The 22377-nt window shown below is 40.7% G+C and overlaps 1 protein-coding gene across 4 annotated transcripts in view; it reads left to right on the forward strand.

The window, feature by feature from the left end:
• The window catches only part of LOC130361992 (isoaspartyl peptidase/L-asparaginase-like), a 170322-nt gene extending 148150 nt beyond the window's left edge, over positions 1-22172 (forward strand). For all 4 annotated transcript variants that reach the window (XM_056565804.1, XM_056565805.1, XM_056565802.1 and 1 more), the window contains 3 exons: positions 1147-1265; positions 17168-17278; positions 21404-22172. In XM_056565804.1, the coding sequence (XP_056421779.1) occupies positions 1147-1265; positions 17168-17278; positions 21404-21618 (445 nt within the window). In that variant the 3' untranslated portion in view covers positions 21619-22172. The remainder of the gene's footprint in view (positions 1-1146; positions 1266-17167; positions 17279-21403) is intronic.
• Positions 22173-22377: the final 205 nt, after the last annotated feature.

Genomic DNA, 22377 nt, shown 5'->3' on the forward strand with positions numbered 1-22377 from the left:
AGGCCTCTGCCACTCCTCTGTGCACTTCCTGGAACTTCTCTGCCTGACATACTTAGTGCGTATATGAGGGGAGTACAATACTCTTCACTACGCTTAAAACAGTATTTGTCAAGAACAGCAGCCGGTGTGTACTTTTGACTGTCCTTTTACAGTATGTAGGCCCTTGACAGACTACTTAGATGTAGGTATATGGTATGCACTTATGAGGACAGAAAAATGTGCTACAGTACGCTAAAAAAAATTAGCTCACAACACCAGCAGTACACAACAGTGCTGCAGACAGTCACTGTGTACTAAACCCAAAATAGCAAAAAGACTCTCTCTCAAATACTATTAGGAATGGACTGCTGGGTATGGATTATACCATCTACAAACTAGTATAACCAGCAGACCAGTTGTTGTGGAACAAAGACACAGATTTTCCCTAAAAAAATATTTCTCCCTCCTGTGAAAACGTTTCTGCAGCTGAGTCAACACACAGTTCTCTGCCCTTCTCTGTAATACACTGCTGTTCACAGTGACTGAGGGGTTAAACGCTACAGTAAGAATTAATTTCTGTGCAAACACACTGTGCTCTGTGTCCCACAGAATGCTGAGGTGACTAAGAGGTGAAATGCTGCTGCAATAAGCTTTTCTGTGTAACACACACACAGGATGTCCGTCCTATCTCTCTGCAGTGGTAATGAATGAAATCAGGAGACGGATAATGGCTGCCGAATATAGTGACATCACAAGGGTGACTGGCTGCTGATAGGCTGCATCCTGCATGTGATTCAGGGTCATCCCACCTACCAGCCTTCCTGCCTTGCCTTCCCACCTTCCCAGCGTTCCTTGCCCCATGTACTGACATGTGGATCCACCATTTTAGATGCCCTGGAGCCTTGAACGCAGTAAATGGAGTTTAATGAAGCGATTTGCGCAATAGAATCGCGGCAATATTCACATTTTTTGCAAATCAAATTTTTCATGAAATTCGTAATGAATTTGGGTTTGTCAGCTTTGATTCGCTCATCTCTAATGATAAATATAAAATTAATATAGAACCATTTTTTTTACGTACTCAAAGACTTAGACGTTGTTGCACTGAATCAATTTAAACTGCATTTGTTTAATATTTTGTTCAATATTTCTTTCAATTTTCCCTAGGATGCATGATACTGTTGGTGCTGTAGCAATTGATCACAAGGGCAACATAGCCTGTGCTACATCAACTGGTGGAATAACAAATAAAATGGTTGGACGGGTCGGAGACAGCCCAATTATAGGTATGTTACAAAACCATGTATGAAAGTGGAAACAAATCACTGCACTGTTTCTGTACAATAATATAGATTGGATATAGTACAAATTACTTAGAGTCAATTACATTTTGTCATTACTGTACAAGGCAAGCTTGTGGTCCCAGAGAGGATATTGTAAAGGTACCTATGCTAAGATCTGTTAAATGGCCTATATACAGTTGCGGATAATGTTTAGTAAAATGCCATTATCTATACCCACTGTATGGCTTTTGCACTTGGGGCACAATAGTTTGGGCATACCCTATGCCACATGGAAAATCTCTGAGCCATTAAACTTATCACAAGGGTTTATATTTTGGCTCCTTTAGCTAGCACTCTCTACACCACAATCAAATCTTCCCTAACTAACTTTACTTAGTGCTGTTGTGCCAATATTTTTATTTTACTGTTGTCTCTTACTCAGCATTCCATGTGACCAAAAACAATATGTCACATGTCAAATGGTCTCCAGGGGAGTTTGGCTATGCTGAAGTGGGTAGGTGGATAGCAGGATAGAAGAGATTTACTGAAGTAATGCCATCCCCTTACCAACTGTAATATAGCCACACTCCCCTGGAGAACATGTGATTTATGAAATATCGTCTCTGGCTGCATAAAATAGTTCAGACACAAGAGTAAAAAACAAAAAGACTTGCACTACAGCACTTTCAGGTGTGGGTCTCATACAGGAAAATGGGGCAAGCACCATACAGAGGTGATTGATGCATATCACACAGTATTATAACTTGGCATCATGGGTTTAAATGCTGAAAATATTATTCCAAAAATATTGGAATACTACATTAAACTGTGTTAACTACACTTACTGGCCACTTTATTAGTTACACCTGATCAGTTGCTTGTTAACACGAATAGCTAATCAGCCAATTCAGATGGTAGAAACTTAATTCATTTAGCCATGTAGATGTGGTCAAGACAACTTGCTGATGTTCAAACAGTAGAATGGGGAAGAAAGGGGATTTAAGTGACTTTGAATGTGGCATGGTTCATGGTGCAAGCTGGGCCTGTCTGAGTATTTCAGAATCTGGTGATCTACTGTGATTTTTTTTTTTCATAACTATCTATAGGGTTTACAGTGAATGGTCCAAAAAAGATTTTAACCTCTTAAGGACGCAGGACGTACCTGTACGCCCTGCGCCTGCTCCCGTGCTATAACGTGGGGTCATGCGCTGACCCCCATCATAGCGGGTCAGTCCCTGCACCTAGCAATGGCCGGGACCCGTGGCTAATACCAGGCATCACCGATCACAGTGATGTCCAGCATTAACCCCTTAGACTTTGATCGCCCCTTCTAAAATGAAAAAAAAATGCATCCCGGCAGCTCAGTCAGGCTGATCGGGACAACTGTGGTAAAACCACAGTGTCCCAATCAGCTGAGGACACTCAAGGAGGGTCCCTACCTTCCTCCTCGGCATCTGATCACCGCTCGATTGCTCCATGCCTGAGGCATGAGGCTCCAGGCTGCAGCAATGGAGTGCCAATAACACTGATCAATGCTATGCTATGACATAGTATTGATCAGTATATGCAATCAGAAGATTGCATGTTATAGTTATAGTCCCCTATGGGGGCTATAAATGTGTAAAAAAAAAAAGTGGAAAAAAAAGTTAGTGATTTAACCCTTTCCCTAATAAAAGTTTGAATCACCCCCCTTTTCCAACATATGTGTTATCACCGCGTGAGTTAATGTCCGAACTGTAAAAATATAATGTTAATTAAACTGCACGGTCAATGGAGTAAACAAATTCCAAAATTGTGTATTTTTGGTCGCTTTGTATACCATAAAAAAAATGTATGAAAAGCGATCATAAAGTCCTATCAAAGCAAAATGGTACTGATACTGACCATGTCCATTCCTTTATGACCTCAGTGTTCCCATCTTTTAAAGGCTTCTTCCAGCAGGATAATGCACCATGTCATAAAGTTCACATTATCTCATGCTGGTTTCCTGAACATGACAATAAATTCACTAAACTCCAATGGCCTCCACAGTCACCAGATCTCAATCCAATAGCGCACCTTTGGGATATGGTGGAATGGGAGATTTGAATCATGGATGTGCAGCCGACAAATCTGCAGCAACTGTGTGATGGCATCATGTCCATTTGGTGAGGAGGTAGGAGTGTGAGTAGTAGTGTGAGTTTGAGTTATTGGAGATGGAGTAAGAGTGTGAGTTTATTTCTGGTGTGCCTTCTTTATCTGCTGGAGTGGTGCATAGCCGCATATGTACATTTGTTTACCTCGTGCCACTCCTCCATACTGTCTGTAAAGTAGTTGGAGGTAATATACCTTGATTATATTTCTGGTGTTCTCTCATTTACAGTAGTGATGTGATCTTACCATTATTCAGGGCCAACTATATATGAATACTGAGGCATCCTTCATTACTCTACTCCACCACGAAATTACTCATAAATTCCCCTGATAAACCGTAGTTATTAGAAATGGAAACTCATTGGAACAGTACACAATGGGACAGTACACAATTTGAACTACATCAGTTAATCATTTTATTATAAATGTTTTTTGGAATAAGACATTAGTAACTATAGGGACCATAGACAAGGGCACCCTGGAGAATAGTGAGATATAGACCGAGGGGAAGTGTGTAGTGTGTATGTGTTTGGTGTATACTATATATAACGGTGTTTGATTGTAAAAAAAAAAATGCTGAAGCCCCCCCAAAAAGGGGGGGGGGGGGCAAATGCAGCGCATGCAGGGTCAGGATCGCGCTGAAAGGGGTCCGGGGGGGGGAATTATTTTTACTTTATTTTTATTTTTAACTCCCACCAGTCCCTGCAGACAAAACTCACCCTGCACTACAGACACTTTTTCAGCCCCAAGGGGCACAGATCTTGACAGAGGGGGGGGGGGTCCCTTGCTTCTTCTCACAGCTCTGCCCGCTGACTGAGCTCAGTGGGCTAGCAGAGCTGAGAGAAGGGGACATTAACCCCTCCTCTTCCGGCTGCTATTGGTCCTGGGGGGGGGGCGGACGGGATCGCCAACTCCCCCTAGTTACAGGAGGTGATTGGCGGTGTATACTACACCGCTGTTCACCACCTAACTCTGGGTCATTGGATCACACGTGACCCATATGACTGGAATCGCCACAAATCGCCGGTGTGAATTCACATTGCCGACATGGGGGAGTCTCAGGACCCCCTGGGCATTGTCATGGGATGCCTGCTGAATTAAATTCCCACGGTCATACAGGTACGCCCTGGGTCCTTAAGCACCAGGGAGCCAGGGCGTACCTGTATGTCCTGGGGCCCTAAGTGGTTAAAAAATAGGTGACTAATTAAAGATGATTATCAGTACATCATATACTAGTATTTTATAGTATATATATTATAAGGGGATTAACATAAAATATGAACAATAATGACAAAGCAAGCCTTTTTTTATGACAAGAATACTTTTTCATGATACAGACTTAATTGTACAAAGAATAAATTATGCTTTAAGCAAGTAAAATTACTGTATAGGGAAAATGCCTGATGAGTCTGCTAGTATGGTTTCCTGGAAATTGGAATCCTGTATAGTTGTAAATACTAAAGCTGCACGTTAGACAATACAATGAGTTCAGTGAAACTGTGAAAGCAACAAAGACACCAGCACTTTGAATGCACTGTGCATTAAAATTAATTATTTAGTGCAAGTTATTAAAACCTCAAGATAGTAATGTCTTTTTGGACTACAAATAGTGCTTTGCAGTGCACAATACTGCATTGTAAATGGCTTGCCCTTTCCACTTCCCCTTACAGTATTTAATGCTTTACAGATATTGGCCCAGATATATAAAACTGTGTAAGAGAAAAAGTGGAATGATTTTCCTCACAACAACCAAAGATATGATTGGTTGCTGTGGGAAAATCCCTCCACATTTTCTTTCACACAGTTTGATAGATCTGGGCCAATGTCTGGATATAGACTACGACATAAAATCCAATTGGGCTTGTAGGGGGAGATTTATCAAAACCTGTGCAAAGGAAAAGTTGTCCAGTTGCCCATAGCAACCAATCAGTTTGCTTCCTTCATTTTGCAGAGGCCTTGTTAAAAATGAAAGAAGCAATCTGATTGGTTGCTATAGGCAACTAAGCTTTTCCTCTGGACAGGATTTGATAAATCTTCCCCGTAGTGTTTACCCCCCCCCCCCCCCAGTGATACAAATCCTCCCATCCTCCCAAGTACAGTGATCCCCCGACCTATGATGGCCCTGACATACGATAATTTCAACATGCAATGGCCTCTCAGGCCATCGCATATTGAAGGCAGCATCAACATATGATGCTTTTGCATGTCGGGGCAATCGCATAAACGGGTATACGGCAGTGCAGACTGCTTCAGCTGCTGCCAGATAGCCGTTTAATGTGTGTGAGTGTCACTCACCTGTCCCCGCTGCTCCGGACCATCCTCTTCAGGCTCCGCTGCATGGCCGTCACTCTCCTTCATCGTCATCATGTCGCCGTGCTTGCCGTCCTGTCATCCAATAGGAGCGGTGTGCGCAGCGACGTGATGACAACGATGCAAAGTGACGATCCAGGGCAGCGGTGACTGTCTAAAGTGGCGGGTACACCCCGGGGATGTGATGATGGCAATGGGGAGCGATGATCCAGGGAAGCGGTGACAGTCCAGAGCAGCGGTGACCCGTGAGTATAACATTCTATATTACTATTGCACAGATCCATCAACATACGATGGATTCAAGTAACGATGGTTCATTTGGAATGAATTACCATCATATGTTGAGGGATCACTGTACCTTTTATACAGCTGGATCTCCACAAGGAGAACTACAACCTTTCAAGAGCTAAGTTTACACAGATAAATCATTATCAAAGTATCCTAACAATGTTGGGACAATGAAAAGAGGATACTCTCTGAAATAGTACCCTCCTTAACCCCTTAACAAAATCGGACGTAAATGTACGTCATGGTGCCGTGGTACTTAACGCACCATGATGTACATTTATGTCATGTACATGACTGCGAGCACTGGACTGGTGCTCGCAACATGCGCGGCAGGTCCCGACTGCTATCAGCAGCCAGGGACCTGCCGGTAATGGCGGACATCAGCGACCGCGCCGATGTCCGCCATTAACCCCTCAGATGCTGTGATCAATACAGGTCACGGCATCTGCGGCAGTGCAGTCAGAAAAATGGATGATCGGATCACCTGCAGCGCTGCCGCGGGGATCCGATCATCCAGCATGGCAAACGGAGGTCCCCTCACCTGCCTCTGTCCATCTCCCGGGGTCTTCTGCTCTGGTCTGAGTTCGAGCAGGCCAGAGAAGAAGATCACCGATAACAATGATCAGTGCTATGCCCTATGCATAACGAAGAATGGGTAGATAAAGGTGGGGAATTATGTAGAGCGCTCCTGCTGTCAAATGACGGACTCAAAACGCCACGGTTGCACAGGACAATTTATTGAAATATTTTTAAAGGACAACCGTGCAACCGTGACGTTTTGAGTGCATCATTTGACAGCAGGAGCGCTCTACATAGTTCTCCACCTTTATCTACCCATTCTTCGTCTATCATTCTGTACCCTAAGGGACACAGATAGGGGAGATAGAGCTGCACACTGCATCCACTAATCTCTACCCACACCTCCCAACAGTGTTGGGCTTACACTGTTGCATCCCCTCAGCAGATCGGTACAGCACATTAGGTGAGGTGGTGGGTCCCCCCCCCTTTTTTTTTTTCCAACAACAGCATACGAGAGAGCGCCCCATTGTTTTGTCTTTCTTCTGTCTTCTACATGCCCTATGCATAGCACTGGACAGTATTAGCAATCAAATGATTACAATAATAGTCCCCCATGGGGACATAAAAAGTGTAAAATAAAAAAGTAAAAAAAAATGTAAAGCAATTAAGTATAAAAATGTGAAAAATCCCCCCCCCCAATAAAAAGGTAAAAATGTTTCCCATTTTACTCCAAAAAATTGTAGGGAAAAAAAATTAACAGATTTGGTATCGCTGTGTGTGTAAATGTTCGAACTATCGAAATATCATGTTAATTATCCTGTATGGTGAACGGCGTAAACGGGAAAAAAAAAGTCCAAAATTGCTGGTTTTTTTGTCACATCATATTCCCAAAAAAATAATAAAAAATGTATGAAAAGCTTTATATATATGCAAATGAGGTATCAATAAAAAGTACAGATCACAGCGCAAAAAATTAGCCCTCATACTACCACTTATAGGAAAAAATGAAAAAGTTATAGGTCTTCAAAATAGAGGGATTTTAAACGTTCTAATTTTGCTAAAAAGTTTGAGATTTTTTTTAAGCGGTTCAGTAATAGAAGAGTATATAGTCACAGGTATCATTTTATTCGTATTGACCTACAGAATAAAGAAAACATCTCATTTTTAATTTAAATTGCACAGAGCGAAAACTAAACCTTTCAAAATTTACAAAATTTCGGTTTTCTTTTCAATTTTGACACACAAAGTATTATTTTGGTTGCACCATACATTTTAGGGTAAAATGAGTGATGACATTACAAAGGATAACTGGTCACGCAAAAGACTAGCCCTCATACTTGTCTGTGGATAAAAGAGTTATGATTTTTAGAAGGCGAGGAGAAAAAAACAAAAATGCAAAAATAAAATTGGCCTGGTCCTTAACCCCTTAAGGACGGCGGGCGTATCCATACTTCCCCGTTTTAAAGTCCTTAAGGACTGAGGGAGTGTGGATACGCCCATGGGAATTTCGGTCCCCTCCGCTAGCTGGTCGGGGACCGGACCGGGATGCCTGCTGAAATCATTCAGCAGGCATCTCGTGCAAATGCCTGGGGGGGTCCTGAGACCCTCCCATGTCGGTGATCGCCGCAAATGGCCGATCAATTCAGATCGTCCATTTGCGTCAAGTCCGGGATGATCGGGTCTCGGATGACCCGGTCACCCGGAAAATAGGGATGATCGGAGCTGTCAGTGACAGCCCCAATCATCCGAAGGGATAGGAGCGAGGTGGCAGTGATGCCACCCCCTCCTATCCCCTGTCATTAGTCAGTAATGACTACTGACCAATGGAAGTTGAAGACGGGGGTTACCATAGAAACTCCCCGCTCTGCCCGCCCCTGGATGTCGGGCAGAGCAGGGGGAGAAGATGGCAGCCAGTACCAGGGGACTTGCGGAGATCCCCGCCGATCATCGGTGGCATCAGCGGAGATCAGCGGCGGCGGTAAGGAGGCGACAGCACGGAGCGGAGCAGCAATGAAGGTAGCAGTAAAGTGATCTTTACTGCTGCCTTCTAGGGATTGCCAAACTGCAACTCCCGGCATGCCCAGAAAGCAAAAGGCTGTCTTGGCATGCTGGGAGTTGTAGTTTTGCTAAATCTGTAGGGCCACAGTTTGTAGACCACTATGCAGTGGTGCCCAAACAGTAGCCCTCCAGATGTTGCAAAACTATAACTCTCAGCATGCCCAGACTGCACAGGCATGCTTGAAGTTATAGTTCTGTAACATCTGTCCTTTCAGATGTTGCAGAACTACAACTCCCAGCATGCCTGGAGAGTCTCAGCATGCTGGGAGTTGTAGTTTTGCAACATCTGGAAGAGCACAGTTTGGAGACCACTATACAGTGGTCTCTAAGCTATAGACCTCCAGATGTTGCAAAACTACAACTCCCAGCATGCTGACACTGTCCAGGCATGCTGGGAGTTGTAGTACTGCAACATCTGAAGGGACAGATGTTACAGAAATACACCTCCCTGCATGCCTGGGCAGTCTGGGCATGCTTGGAGTTGTAGTTTTGCAACATCTGGAGTGCTACCGTTTGGGCACCACTGTATAGTGTTCTCCAAACTGTGCTCTTCCAGATTTTGCAAAACTACAACTCCAAGCATGCCCGTCGGCAGTCTGGGCATGCTGGGAGCTGTAGTTTTGAACAACTGGAGGCACACTGGTTGGGAAACATTGTCTGTTTCCTAACTCTGTATCTCCCAAACAGTGTGCATCCAGCTGTTGCAAAACTATAACTCCCAGCATGCACTGACAGACCATGCATGCTGGGAGTTGTAGTTTTGCAACAGCTGGAGGAACACTGGTTGGGAAACACTGAGTTAGGAAACAGACAATGTTTCCCAACCCAACTCAGTGTTTTACAACCAGTGTGCCTCCAGCTGTGTCATAACCACAACCCTCAGCATGCACGGACAGCCAAAGGGCATGCTGGGAGCTGTAGTTTTTCAACAGCTGGAGGTTCCCCCCCCCCCCCCCATGTGAAGGTGGGGGTTTACAGTTAGTCTCTCGCTGCAGGTTAGAGATGCAGGAAATTTTCCGCTGCAGCTCAAACTCACAGCGGGAAACTCTCTGTAATCCCCCAGCAGTCTGAATGTACCCTAAAAACATTATACTATACTACACAAAATAAAGGGTAAAACACTACATATACACATAACCCCTACACAGTTACCCCCCCCCCCCCCCTTCCCTAATAAAAATGAGAAACCTCTGGTACAGCACGGTTTCTAAAACGCAGCCTCCAACAACTTCCAGTATTGCCGGACAGCCATTGACTGTCCAGGTATGCTGGGAGTTTTGCAACAGCTGGAGGCGCACTGTTGTAGGGTAATTTTGGTATCTGAGGCAAGTTTAACTCTTACATCCAGGTCAGTCCCTATGCAAATATCTAATTTAGGCCTCAAATGCGCATGGCACTCTCTCACTTCGGAGCCCTGTCGTATTTCAAGGCAACAGTATAAGGCCACATATGGGGTATTTCCGTACTCGGGAAAAATTTCCCAACAAATTTTGGGGGGCTTTTTCTCCTTTTACCCCTTATGAAAAGGTAAAGTTGGGGGCTACACCAGCCTGTTAGTGTAAAAAAAATAAAAAAAAAGTATGTTGGCCCATACTTTTCATTTTCACAAGAAGGGAAAGGAAAAAAAGAACCCCAAAATTTGTAAGGCAATTTCTCCTGAGTACGGAAATACCCCATATGTGGGCGTAAAATGCTCTGCGGACGCACAACAAGGCTCAGGAGTGAGAGCACACTATGTACATTTGAGGCCTAAATTGGTGATTTGCACAGGGGTGGCTGATTTTACAGCGGTTCTGACATAAACGCAAATAAATAAATACCCACATGTGACCCCATTTTGGAAACTACACCCCTCAAGGAAGGTAACAAGGGATATAGTAAACACAAAATGGACGTGAAAATGAAAAATTTAATTTTCTTCACTAAAATGCTGGTGTTATCACAAATTTTTCATTTTCACAAGGGGTAATAGGAAAAAAGCCCCCCAAAATTTGTAACCCCATTTTTTCTGAGTATATTAATACCCCATGTGTGGACGTAAAGTGCTCTGCGGGCAAACTACAATGCTCAGAAGAGAAGGAGCACCATTTGGCTTTTGGAGAAAGAATGTGTCTAGAATTGAAGGCCATGTGTGTTTACAAAGCCCCCATAGTGCCAGAACAGTCGAACCCCCCCACATGTGACCCCATTTTGGAAACTGCACCCCTCACAGAATGTAATAAGGGGTGCAGGGAGCATTTACACCCCACAGGTGTCTGACAGATTTTTGGAACAGTGGTCCGTGAAAATGAAAATGTAATTTTTCATTTGCACAGCCCACTGTTCCAAACATCTGTCAAACGCCAGTAGGGTGTAAATGCTCACTGTACCCCGTATTACATTCTGTGAGGGGTGTAGTTTCCAAAATGGGGTCACATGTGAGGGGTTTCTGCTGTTCTGGCATCATGGGAGCTTTGTAAATGTACATGGCCCCCGACTTCAATTTCAGCAAAATTCTATCTCCAAAAGTCCAATGGCGCTCCTTCTGTTCTGAGACCTGTACTGAGCCAGAAGAGCACTTAACATCCAGAAGAGCACTTAACATTATGCGAGTTTGCTCTGCACGTAATGACGTAATACAGGGGCCAGAGCATCGTGACGTCAGAGCTCCGCCCCTCTTGACATCATGGCCCGCCCCCTCAATACAATTCTATGGGAGGGGGCATGGCAGTGGTCTCGTCCCCTGCCATAGACTTGCATTAAGGGGGCGGGCGTGATGTTACGAGGGGCGGAGCCATGACATCACGCTGCTCCGTCCCCTGTATCGCCTGTCATTACGCACAGAGCGAACTCGCTCTGTGCAGTAATGATAGCGCGGTGCCACAGCGGCGATCCCGGGGGTCCCCAGCAGCAGGACCCCGGCGATCTGACATCTTATCCCCTATCCTTTGGATAGGGTATAAGATGTCTAGGGGCGGAGTAACCCTTTAAGGCACAAAACAAATACAAAATAAATCAGCATTAACTACACAGAATTTATCCACTTTGTACAGGTGGCTTACTTACTACTAACCACCCAACAAAACAGTTACCAAAAGTGTGTTACTCGCACAATGTAAAAGCCCTTCTTTAGGACTCCAACTCTCATCAGAGGATCCTTACATTCTCCCAGTACAAACTTGGTTACACAGCTTTGAGCAAAAGCTATTGTGAATAGTGTCTTACCTTTACACTGGTGTAATCCTGCCTAAGATAATAAGGTGGAAACCTCTGGAAATAGATCTGTACAAGACAGAAAGTGCCACTTCATACTAACATCAAGTTAATAAAACTAAAATTAAAACACGAGACATTTGTTTTCATAATTAAAAAAGTACACTTATCCCCTATCCAAAGGATAAGTGTCTGATTGTACGGGATCTGACCATTGGATCCCATACACTTGTCCCCCATCCTTTGGATAGGGGATAAGTGTTTATACACGGAAGTACTCCTTTAACCTCTTAAGGACGCAGAGTGTACCTGTACACCCTGCGCCCGATCCCGGTATATAACGCGGGGTCCTGCCATGAACCCGCGTCATACGGGGTCGGTCCCGGAGGCTAATGATAGCCGGGACGCTGGGCTAATAGCGTGCATCACTAATTGTTGTGCTGCGCGCTATTAACCCTTTAGACGCGGCGATCAAAGTTGATCGCCACGTCTAAAATGAAAGTAAAAGCTTCCCAGCAGCTCAGTCGGGCTGATCGGGACCATCGCGATAAAATCGCGGTGTCCCGATCAACTGGCACGTGAGCAGAGGTCCCCTCACCTTTCTCCGTCACGTCCGATCGGCGATTGATTGCTCCAAGTCCGACCGCCTATAACACTGATCTATGCAAAGCTATGGCTTTGCAGTGAACAGTGTAAAAGATCAGTGTGGGCAGTGTCATAGCCCCCTATGGGAGCTATAACACTGCAAAAAAAAAGTGGAAAAAAAAGTGGAAAAAATAAGTTAATAAAGGTAATTTAACCCCTTCCCTATTAAAAGTTTGAATCACCCCCTTTTTCCCATAAAAAAAAAAACTGTGTAAAAAAATAAAAATAAACATGTGGTATCGCCGCATGCATGAAATGTCCGAATTATAAAAATCTGTCATTCATAAATGAAAATTCCAAACTCCAAAATAGCGTAATTTTGTTCACTTTTTATATCATGAAAAAATGAATTAAAAACGATCAAAAAGTCAGATCAATACAAAAATGGTATCGATAAAAACTTCAGATCACGGCGCAAAAAATTTGCCCTCATACCAGCCCGTACACGGAAAAATAAAAAAGTTATAGGGGTCAGAAAATGAGAATTTTTAACGTATAAATTTTCCTGCATGTAGTTATGATTTTTTTCAGAAGTATGACAAAATCAAACCTATATAAATAGGGTATCCTTTTAACTGTATTGACCTACAGAATAAGGATAAGGTGTAATTTTTAGCCCCCAAAAATTACAAAATGGAATTTTTTCTTCAACTTTGTCGCACAATGATTTTGTTTTCCGTTTTGCCATGGATTTTTTGGTAAAATGACTAATGTCACTGCAAAGTTGAATTGGTGGCGCAAAAAATAAGCCATCATATGGAATTTTATGTGCAAAATTGAAAGCGTTATGATTTTTAGAAGGTAAGGAGGAAAAAATGAAAATGCAAAAACGGAAAAACGCCTTAACGATGAAGGACGTATATTTACGTCCTCCGCCAGCTCCTGCGATACAACGGCCGGGACCCGCGACTAATACAGGACATCACCGATCGTGGTGATGCCCTTATAAACCCTTCAGACGCGGCGATCAAAGCTGACTGCCACGTCTGAAGCGACAGTGAAAGTATCCCGGCTGCTCAGTCGGGCTGTTCAAGACCGCCACGGTGAGATTGCGGCGTCCCGAACAGCTTACAGGACACTGGGAGGGCCCTTACCTGCCTCCTTGGTGTTCGATCAGCGATTGACTGCTCCGTGCCCGAGATCCAGGCAGGAGCAGTAAGCGCTGATAACACTGATCACAGGCGTGTTAATACACGCCAGTGATCAGCATGAGAGATCAGTGTGTACAGTGTTATAGGTCCCTATGGGACCTATAACACTGCAAAAAAAAAGTTTTAAAAAAGTGTTAATAAAGATCATTTAACCCCTTCCCTAATAAAAGTTTGAATCACCCCCCTTTTCCCATGAAAAAAATAAAACTGTGTAAATAAAAATAAATATATATGGTATCGCCGCATGTGTAAATGTCGGAACTATAAAAATATATTGTTAATTAAACCGCACTGTCAATGGCGTACACGTAAAAAAAATTCAAAAATCCAAAAAAGCTTATTTTTGGTCACTTTTTATACCATTAAAAAATGAATAATAAGTGATCAAAAAGTCAGATCAAAACAAAAATGGTAGCGATAAAACCTTCAGATCACGGCGCAAAAAATGAGCCCTCATATCGCCCTATACGTGGAAAAATAAAAAGTTATAGGGGTAAGAATAGGACATTTTTAAACGTATATATTTTCCTGCATGTAGTTATGATTTTTTCCAGAAGTACGACAAAATTAAACCTGTATAAGTAGGGTATCATTTTAACCGTATGGACCTACAGAATAATGATAAGGTGTCATTGTAACCGAAATATGCACTGCGTAGAAACGGAAACCCCCAAAATTTACAAAATGCGTTTTTTCTTCGATTTTGTCGCACAATGATTTTTATTTCCGTTTCGCTGTGGATTTTTGGGTAAAATGATTAATGCCACTGCAAAGTAGAATTGGGGATGCAAAAAATAAGCCATAATATTTTAGGTGGAAAATTGAAAGCGTTATGATTTTTAGAAGGTGGTGAGGAAAAAATTAAAATGCAAAAACTGAAAATGCATTTCCTCTGTCATGACCACATTGCTCTCTTTTGACCTCTGCTGTCCATTTTAGGAACTGTCCAGAGCAGCATATGTTTGCTATGGGGATTTTCTCCTGCTCTGGACAGTTCCTCAAATGGGCAGCAGAGGTCAGCAAAGACCACTGTGGTCATGACATCAGAGGAAATGCATTTCTTCTTTGGATTTCTCTTTACTATACAACCAATAAAAAGTACTGGAAGGATTAAGATTTTTTAATAGAAGTAATTTACAAATCTGTTTAACTTTCTGGCACCAGCTGATTAAAAAAAAAGTTTTCCACAGGAGTATCCCTTTAAGGGTTTAAAAAAAAAAAAATATATATATATATATATATGTATATATATATATATATATATATATATATAAAATATATATATATATATATATTTAGCTCGGTGGTATATTTACTTTACTAAGTGTGCATTCAGTCATTTTGGTTTTGGTAATTGGAATGCTTTTAACTACCTTGGTGGAGATTAAGTAACCCTATGATTGGGGCCAAAGAAAGCCTAATTACATCCAATGCTGTTTTATAACAGAACAGATAAAAAATTCAACAGAAGACACTTTAGTTTCCAGACGCTACACATAGAATTTACCTCTAAGTCAATGTGTTTTCAAATGTTATATACAAAAGATTTATGTATTTGACAAATTGTAAGCATTTTAAAGACTGTAAATTGCTTTATTTCAGTAAAAAATTTCAGAAGAGACAAGCACATTTGTATGAGTGTTTGGCATTTGGCACTGGCCACCAGTCGCTTGTAAATACTTCATTTAAATCTCCATGTTTAAAAAGTTGATCACTGCCAAAATGATTTGACTATGGCTTCAGCTCTGCCAAGCTTAGAAGGGATTTGGAAAAGGATCACAAGAAAAATTATGTCCACGAGTAGTTTGTTTTTTTATTTTATTGCTTACTGCTACTTCAAAATATGTTCTCTCGGCAGATGCCAATGTACATCTGTAAGGGAGCCGCTTGTAAATGTTCAGACACTTTGTATCTTTTATTACAATGATTTGGCTTTCAACTGATTTCTCTCCTGCATTGTCTTTATCAGATGTTCAAACTATTGAAAGCAACATTGATATGATTGTTATCAGAGTCATAACTGTGTCCCAGTCAAAACTCCTTAACATGACCCTCCACCTTCCACATGCACTTTATAATACTGGTGTCTGTGGCACTAATGCCTCCATTCACTCCTGATAGATATTGATTGTTATCTAAAATGTAGTTAAAGAGGTTGACCTGAAAATATATATTAACTTTGTCTACTAGGTCATGTAAAACATTTTTTTAACTGGGAAAAAATATTCCCTTAGGTAGATAATGCTGTTACATACTGTCGTTGTTATTGTATCTCAGGGTGTTCTTTTATGCCTCTAGGAACAGCCACTTGATATTTAAAAAAAAAAAAAAAAATACACACAAATATATGTACGGTATATATATATATATATATATATATATATATATATATATATATAAACAAAAAAATTAATAAAACATGTTTGTTTTTGTTTTTCCATTAGGCTATGTTCACACAGCGTATTTTCAGGCATTGAATTTAAAAAAATGTGTCTGTAAAATTGCAGAAAATATGCATCTGTTTTTGCTAAATCAATGTGCTCTATGTATGTCTATGGGGAAGTGGTTGTCAGTGCACTTAGTATATACAAAAAGGGGCATATTTATTGCATCCGTAAAAACAAGTGACATGCCATAAAAATTGCACTTATTTGGGCAATAATAACTTGACAAAGTAAAGTGGCTAATAATTTTTAAATTAGAAAATATATCAAATACATAAAATTAAATGGCAAAATATAGTTACATGGTGGGATTTGCAAACATCTTATTGTGGATACCTTTCATTTCATTTTTATTTTCATATAGGTTGTGTCCTAGAGGTCAGATCCTGTTTATGTTTTGTTATAGAATAATATAAATTGCCTAATATCCTAAAAAATGACTGATCAAGGATTGAAACACAAAGACCAAAATTGACAATAGTTTGTCCAGGGTGATTAACTTAAAGGGATTATCCATCATAAGGTGATTTTAGTATGTACCTGACAGGCAGTAATGGACAAGCTTAGGAAGGATATGTGCTTGTCTTGGAGCTAAATGGCTATGTTGTGAGATTACCAGAACACTGTGGCTAGCTTTCTGTGAACTTGTATTTCCTGTTTTCAGTTTTCTTTTTGCCTACAAATCCCATGATACAATTTTCCTCCTTCCCACACTTCAGTCACCCCACCTATTGAAACATAAATGAGCTGCAGACCTGTGGGTTTCAATCAGGGTGCCTCCAGCTGTTGCATTACTTGCAGATTGCTCTCTCCACCCATTGAAGCAGACAGGCTCCCTGTCATCAGCTGACTAGTGAGTCAGGTCTCAGCCGCATTGCAAGCTGGGAAAAATCTGAGACAACAGTCATTTTGTATGCTGTTAAAAATGAATATTGGGATGAAAATCACAGAAGAATTGTGAGAAAACTGTCACACACAGGTACAGGTACTATATTATGAATTAGACTAACTTTACAGCCCCTGTAGCATAGTCAAATAAAAAAAAATCCTGGAATACCGATTCAATACCACATTTTATTTATTGGCATAACAATTTGTAAAAAAAATAACTAAATAAAATAAACAAGTAATTAAACATCCATTTAGTTGTGCATTTATTTTTTAGGGTCTGGAGCATATGCAGACAATTTTATTGGGGCAGTGTCTACAACTGGTCATGGAGAATCTATCATGAAAGTTATGCTTGCAAGAAAAGTACTTTTTAATATGGAAAAAGGTAATGTTATTCATTCTGTTAAACTCATAAACCATTGATTGAAAGTATTTCTGTGTTAGTAGTTGCATTTTTAAATTACATCTACTCACCTTGCAGGGTATTTCTAAGAGCACAACATAAAAACTTGCAATATGTAATATATAATAACTAAAGGCTGCCTTTGGTCTATACCGGCTGGATTGATAGTCCATCAGTAATATATACAGTGTTTGTCTTTAGGCCTTGGAAGCAAAACTTGTACCTATTCCTGAGTAGCACCCCAGTGAGAAGCAGGGGCAGACTGACAGGTCGGGCACTCGGGCACTGCCCGAGGGCCCAATCCTGAAGGGGCCCGCAGCTGCCAGTACTGCCAGTCCTAAATCTCCTGCATCATGCAGATCCCGGTCTGGCAGTCACTGAAAACCAGTGATCTCCACACACAACATAATGGTAGTTACTGCCCGACCAGAACCTGCTCTGTACCTACCGAATGGGGGAGGCTGTGGTCATGTGACAATCATGTGACCTGTGGGTGCAGGCCCTTTGGAGCAGCCAGGTGCCTGGGTAAGTTCTTCCTGCACTATATAACAGTATTTTCCAAACAGAGGGTCTCCAGTTGTTGCAAAACTACAACTGCCAACATGTAGTACATACATTCCGTATCCTGTACTCATCCTGAGTTATATCCTGTATTATACTCTAGAGCTGTACTCACTATTCTGCTGGCGAGGTCACTGTGTACATACATTACTTATCCTGTACTGATCCTGAGTTATATCCTGTATTTTACTCCAGAGCTGTACTCACTATTCTGCTGGTGGGGTCACTGTGTACATACATTACATTACATCTCCTCTACTGATCCTGAATTATATTCTGTATTATACTCCAGAGCTGCACTCACTATTCTGCTGGTGAAGTCACTGTGTACATACATTACATGACTTATCCTGTACTGATCCTGAGTTATATCCTGTATTATACTCCAGAGCTGCACTCACTATTCTGCTGGTGAAGTCACTGTGTACATACATTACATGACTTATCCTGTACTGATCCTGAGTTATATCCTGTATTATACTCCAGAGCTGTACTCAGTATTCTGCTGGTGAAGTCACTGTGTACATACATTACATTACTGATCCTGTACTGATCCTGAGTTATCTCCTGTATTATACTCCAGAGCTCTACTCGATATCCTGCTGGTGGGATTACTGTGTACATACATTACATTACTTATCCTGTACTGATCCTGAGTTATATCCTGTATTATACTCCAGAGCTGTACTCACTATCCTGCTGGTCCAAAATTGCTGATTTTGGTCACTTTAAATACCATAAAATATTTTATAAAAAGTGATCAAAAAGTCCCATCTAAACAAAAATGGTACCGATAAAATCTACAGATAATGGCGCAAAAAATGAGCCCCAAATAAAATAAAAGTGTTACAGGGGTCAGAAGAGGACAATTTTATGGATGTACATTTTCTTACAAAAAGTTATAAAAAAAATTTGTACGCCCCCCCCCCCAAATTTTTTTGAAAAAAAAATAGCAAAATTGTGTTTTCTTTTCAATTTTACAAATGTTTTTTCTATATTTGCTTTATGTATTGAAATAATTATTTATTGTACGCAGGCAGGGCATCTATAGTATATCGGTGTGGCTTACACATGGGGGCCTCATGATCCTCTCTTGCCCGGGGACCCCATGAGTTGTCAGTCTACCCCTGGGGAGAAGGTCCAAGTCTTGCTTACAAGGCCTACTACTTTTTTTTCTACTAGATGTATACATTTATTTTACTTACTATTAGTGTATACTGAATGTTTAATTCATAAAAATTCATAGAAATATAAAATAATTCTGTAAATGCAAAAAAAAAATCCCCATAGCAAACATATGCTGCTCTGGACAGTTCCTAAAATGGACAGAGGTGTCAGCAGAGAGCACTGTGGACAGACAGAAAATAAATAAGTACCAGAATGATTAAGTTTTTTAATAGAAGTAATTTATAAATCTGTTACATTTTGGCACCAGTTGATTTAAAAAAAAAAATTCCACTGGAGTACCCCTTTTAAGAGAATATAGCAAAAAAAAATAGTATAAGACCCTGCAAGGCATGTAAAATGCATACTTTACAGGAGAGGTAACTCTTAGGCTAAGTTTCCACTTGTTTTTTTTTTCTGTCAGTTTTTGGAAAACTGCCACTGCAGTTTTTGAGCCAAAGCCAAGGACATATAAAGGAAGGACTTGTACTTCTCCTCCCTTATTTGTCCACTTCTGACTTTGGCTCAAAAACTGCCAGAAAAAAAAAACAAGTGGAAACATAGCCTAAGGCTTATTTCACACTGGCCCAGATTTATCAAACTGTGTGACAGAAAAAATGGAGTTATTTTCCCACAGCAACCAATCACAGCTCAGGTTTCACTTTACCAGAGCTTGTTAGCTGAGCTGTGATTGGTTGCTGGGGGAAAACCACTCAATTTTTTCTCCCACATAGTTTGATAGAGCTGAGCCACTATGACTGTAGCTCTGTTACAAACAGATGTTAATGGCTCTTTTTTTTTTATTTCTACTTTGGCTGCCATTAACGTCCATTATTGTAACGGAGCATAAGGGGAGTTATTAGGGGCAAAGAGGATCCCATTCACTTGGGATTCCTCTAACGCCTGTTAGAACTCCTGTTATTGCGGCCAAAGATAGCAGGAGAAAAAGAGGTGTCCTGCACAAATTTCCCCCCCGCTATATTCCTAACAGCCAGTACAATGAGGGGCACAAACGTCAGTGTGAAAGAAGCTAGGCGGCTGTATGACACATTTGTTCCAGGTGCTTCCGGGGCCTGACACTAGTGTTGAGCGGCATAGGCCATATTCGAATTTGCGATATTTCGCGAATATATGGACAAATATTCGTCATATATTCGCTAAATTCGCATATTCATAATATTCACGTTTTATTTTCCCATATGTGAAAATTTGCATATGTGAAAATTTGCACGCCAGTCTCACACATTAGTATTAGAGCCTTCTTTACACCACACAAGCTGGAAGCAGAGAGGGATGATCACTGTGATGTGTACTGTGAAAAAAAAAAAAAAGATAAAAAAAAGGAATATTCGTAATTGCAAATATATAGTGCTGTATTCACAAATATATAGTGCTGTATTCACAAATATATAGTGCTGTATTCGCGAACAAGATTCGCATTGCGAATATTCGCGAGCAACACTACCTGACATGTCACATTGTAGCTCAGGAAGATGATCACACCGGGGACTGGAGCAGGTCACTGGGAGCAACGCGGGAGTGCTGAAGGTGAATTTTTTTTATCCCACACAATAGGCCTAGTTTTGGAAAAATAAAAACCCTCCTGCAGTAGTAAATAGTGGCCCACATTTATCATTGTCTTTAGACGTTTTTTTGTGTCTAAAAAAGGGGCAAAAAAGGCGCAAGCAGGGTTTTTTGCGCCTTTTTTTGCCCCTTTTTGTTTACACATTTCTGCTGATTTTGAGTGGCAATCCACTGATTTTGGCAATACACATGATATGGAAGGGATTTATCATTGCGCCTTTTTGTAAAAAGGAGCAAAAAAAGGTGCAAAGCCACTGGAAAGTCTCTAAAACTACACAAGCCCAGACATGGGGCAGCTTTTTGGTGTATGTGTAGACAGAAATTTCGGGAAATGTGACCTGCACAAAATTTATCAAATGCCCTTTGACCATTTAATAAATTTGGTGCTCATACACATTATCAGCACACAAATAAAAAAGGTGTAAAAAAACTGCTTCACTTACACTGCAATGATAAATGTGGGCCAATGTGTGTAACAATTCTATGAAAAACTAGACATACACACTGACACACATTTTTATAGCAGTAGTTTTTTCTAGGCATTGTTTTAAGGGTGGGGTGGAAGACATCCTAGAGACCCAATAGAAAAGAGTCCACTGCAGAATTTGTACATGCAGTAGATATATATGGAAAATTGTTATATGGATATATATATATATATATATATATATGGAAAATTGTTATATGGATATATATATATATATATATATATATATATATATATATATATAGGGACAACTGTTACATATTTTGTATCATATGAAAGGTAATCTAATGGAAGTCATTTTCTTGAATTAGGTGAGACTCCACAAAGTGCTGCGGACCAGGCTCTGGAATATATGAAGAACAAGGTACAAGGCAGAGGAGGATTAATAGTTGTTAGTAAGTCTGGAGAATGGGCAGCAAGATTTACCACAAAAAGAATGGCATGGGCTAGTATTGCAAATAATATATTAAACTATGGACTGAATCCTGGAGAAAATTTCCAAGAAAAATTTGACTTAAATATGTAAGATAAGATGAAAAATTCTACTACTTCTAATGTACAAGTTTAACCCTGTATTAGCCGAAGCTATAATGCCGGTAACTTAAATAAAGCAAATTTCACCTGCAATATCAAGTGTTTTTTTTAACATCATTGAAGTATTATAAATAAATATACCATATCATAAGTTTGACTAACACAGAGCTAAAGAAGCACTCCATTATTTTTTTTGCCTATATCATGCAGACTCACCATCAATAGGTCTACAGGGCTATTTGTGTTTTTTTTTTTCAGCGTAGCTGCACCCATGTATTTTATTACTCTACTTTGGTCATGTGACCCCATGTGATCCAGCTCCATCTGCTATTTCTAGGGGATCAGGATATATTATAATTATATACCTCCCCTGAGGCAGTGTTCACACATTGCATTGCTTGCTGTTTTTTTCTGTTCTTGCTGTGATTATCCGTAAATCATGACAAAATTGAGATTGTAGCACAATTGTGCAAAAAAATGGCAAAATTGATATATAAAAAAACACTGTTAAAATGCGGTAAATTGTGTGAAAAATGCAATAAAAATTAATTGGTGTTACAGATGACAAATCCTTTTAAAACACTTTAGTTGTGACTATAGGTCATATCACTTTCTCTTTATGCAATATTTCTCTCAAGAACACAATTTGAGTTAGAAATCCCATCAGAACGGCACAGTGTGAACTAGCACCAACCTACTTGTGAGTCTAATGAGTTCACCTGGGTGATCTCCAGCACTAGCAGCCATCTGC

The sequence above is a fragment of the Hyla sarda genome, chromosome 3 (genome assembly GCF_029499605.1).
Source record: "Hyla sarda isolate aHylSar1 chromosome 3, aHylSar1.hap1, whole genome shotgun sequence".
Classification (NCBI taxonomy): Eukaryota; Metazoa; Chordata; class Amphibia; order Anura; family Hylidae; genus Hyla; species Hyla sarda.